We start from the raw sequence: 1,764 nt of genomic DNA, 5'->3' as shown, positions 1-1,764 counted from the left end.
CTTTAGGTAAAACATGGACGATGGATAAGTGCCTCATGAAACCCCACCTGCTTTATCAAGTTTGTTTAGAGGAGCTGAGGAATGCATGACACAAAAAGCAAAACATGCTGCTACTTTACTTCCTCATAGATGTTACAATCACAATGGGGCTTGATCAGCAAGTGTTGACAGTGACAGTGTGACCTGGATCCGTGGGTCTTACCCAGCAGTGGCAGCAGCACGGGGTAATTATAGGGCATCACAAACAGGTTGACACAGTTCAGAGCCGTGCTGGCCTTCAAGTATCCGCAGGGTTGGCCCAGGTCACTGTACTTGGCACTGTTACACACAAACACCTAGAATACACAAGAGAAAATCATTTCAATGTGGAAACATTGTTTGTTATTGAAATGCTCTACTTTCTGGTCCCTGCTTCATGTGCAATATACCCTCGTGCAATTCACGTTTAATTTGTTCTCTTATGCAAGCTATTTGCTTTTTTACTTATTGTTTTTTTGTTAATAATAAGAAGATTGAAGATTCAACTTATTGTCATTACGTAGTACAGGTCCTATGTAACAAAACGGTTTCTCTGCATTTGACCCATCCTCGTGTTAGGAGCAGTGGGCTGCCATTATGCACGGCGCCCGGGGAGCAGTGTAGGGAACGGTGCCTTGCTCAGGGACACCTCGGTAGCACTTGGTCTTTCCGGGACTTGAACTGGTGACCTTCCAGTTGCCAAGCCAAGTCCCTGTGGACTTCGCCACCATGCCTTAACATGTGCATACTTGGTTATTTTTTGAATATGCAAGTCTATTCTCTTCACTTTATCTGCACTATACTTCTGCTGTTGTAATAATGTAAATTTCCCGGGACAAATGAAGGAATTCAGATTACAGCAGGACCCGTTCCAAAGTTTTATGGATCTCAACTTTAATGTTCCAGTCGTTTCCGAGAAACATTATTATGTTGTGGAGTGTTTGTGCTGGTGTTTACCTGCCAGCAGGTGTGCGGGGACTTCCTCTCCAGGATGAACTGAGTGAGAGGCGACGGCTCCAGCTCGTATTTGTCGAACGGCACCTTATCGATCACCATGGGCTCCGAGTCCAGGCAGGAGAAACGGACGTGAGGGTGCGCTGAGCGGGGGGGCTGGAAGATCAAAATGTCAAAGATGCATGGTCAAACCTTCCTTTTTTATTATTTATTTTTATGCTTTGTTTATTCCCTTCACAAGTGTCTTACAGAAAAGAAAACACCACACAACCAGTATCTAACCAAGCTGAAGATCTTGAGCCATAGATTATCCAACTTAATGAAAAAAATGATATCGTCAAACTGATAACATTCCTTTTAATCCATTTTATCTGGGAGGTTTCTTACCAGCGTGGGGGAGTTCTGGTCCGGCCAGAAGGCCTCGGGGATGGGCCAGTGACCGATGGGGACCCCGGTTTTTGGGTTGGGCCGTACGTAGATCAGCTTGTGGCAACAGTGCCAAGGCTGCAGACTGGACTTCGATATTGCCTCCACCGGAGCATCTACACACACAAAATGAATACTTTTTGTTTTCGATATTTACTGAAGAACGATGGGGTCACTCCAATTAAATCCTTTAATTTCCAAGAACGCACTTAATGTTATATGTGTACTCTATGTATCAGAACTACTCAAACACACACACACACACACACACACACACACACACACACACACACACACACACACACACACACACACACACACACACACACACACACACACAGTACGACCACACGACCGACGACAACG

At 45.0% G+C, this 1,764-nt stretch overlaps 1 protein-coding gene across 1 annotated transcript; it reads right to left on the bottom strand.

The window, feature by feature from the left end:
• Nucleotides 1-202: 202 nt before the first annotated feature.
• Nucleotides 203-1,514, bottom strand: LOC104967762 (integrator complex subunit 6-B-like; the record flags this gene model as incomplete). The annotated part of the gene is made up of 3 exons (XM_010797288.1): nt 203-335; nt 976-1,128; nt 1,360-1,514. Coding segments are annotated over 3 exons (441 nt in total), but the record flags the coding sequence as incomplete, so codon positions are not given.
• Nucleotides 1,515-1,764: the final 250 nt, after the last annotated feature.

The sequence above is a fragment of the Notothenia coriiceps genome, unplaced genomic scaffold (assembly GCF_000735185.1).
Source record: "Notothenia coriiceps isolate Sejong01 unplaced genomic scaffold, NC01 NC01_scaffold00037684, whole genome shotgun sequence".
Classification (NCBI taxonomy): Eukaryota; Metazoa; Chordata; class Actinopteri; order Perciformes; family Nototheniidae; genus Notothenia; species Notothenia coriiceps.
The sequence above is the reverse complement of the archived record's forward strand: the minus strand, read 5'-3'. Positions and strand labels throughout refer to the sequence as shown.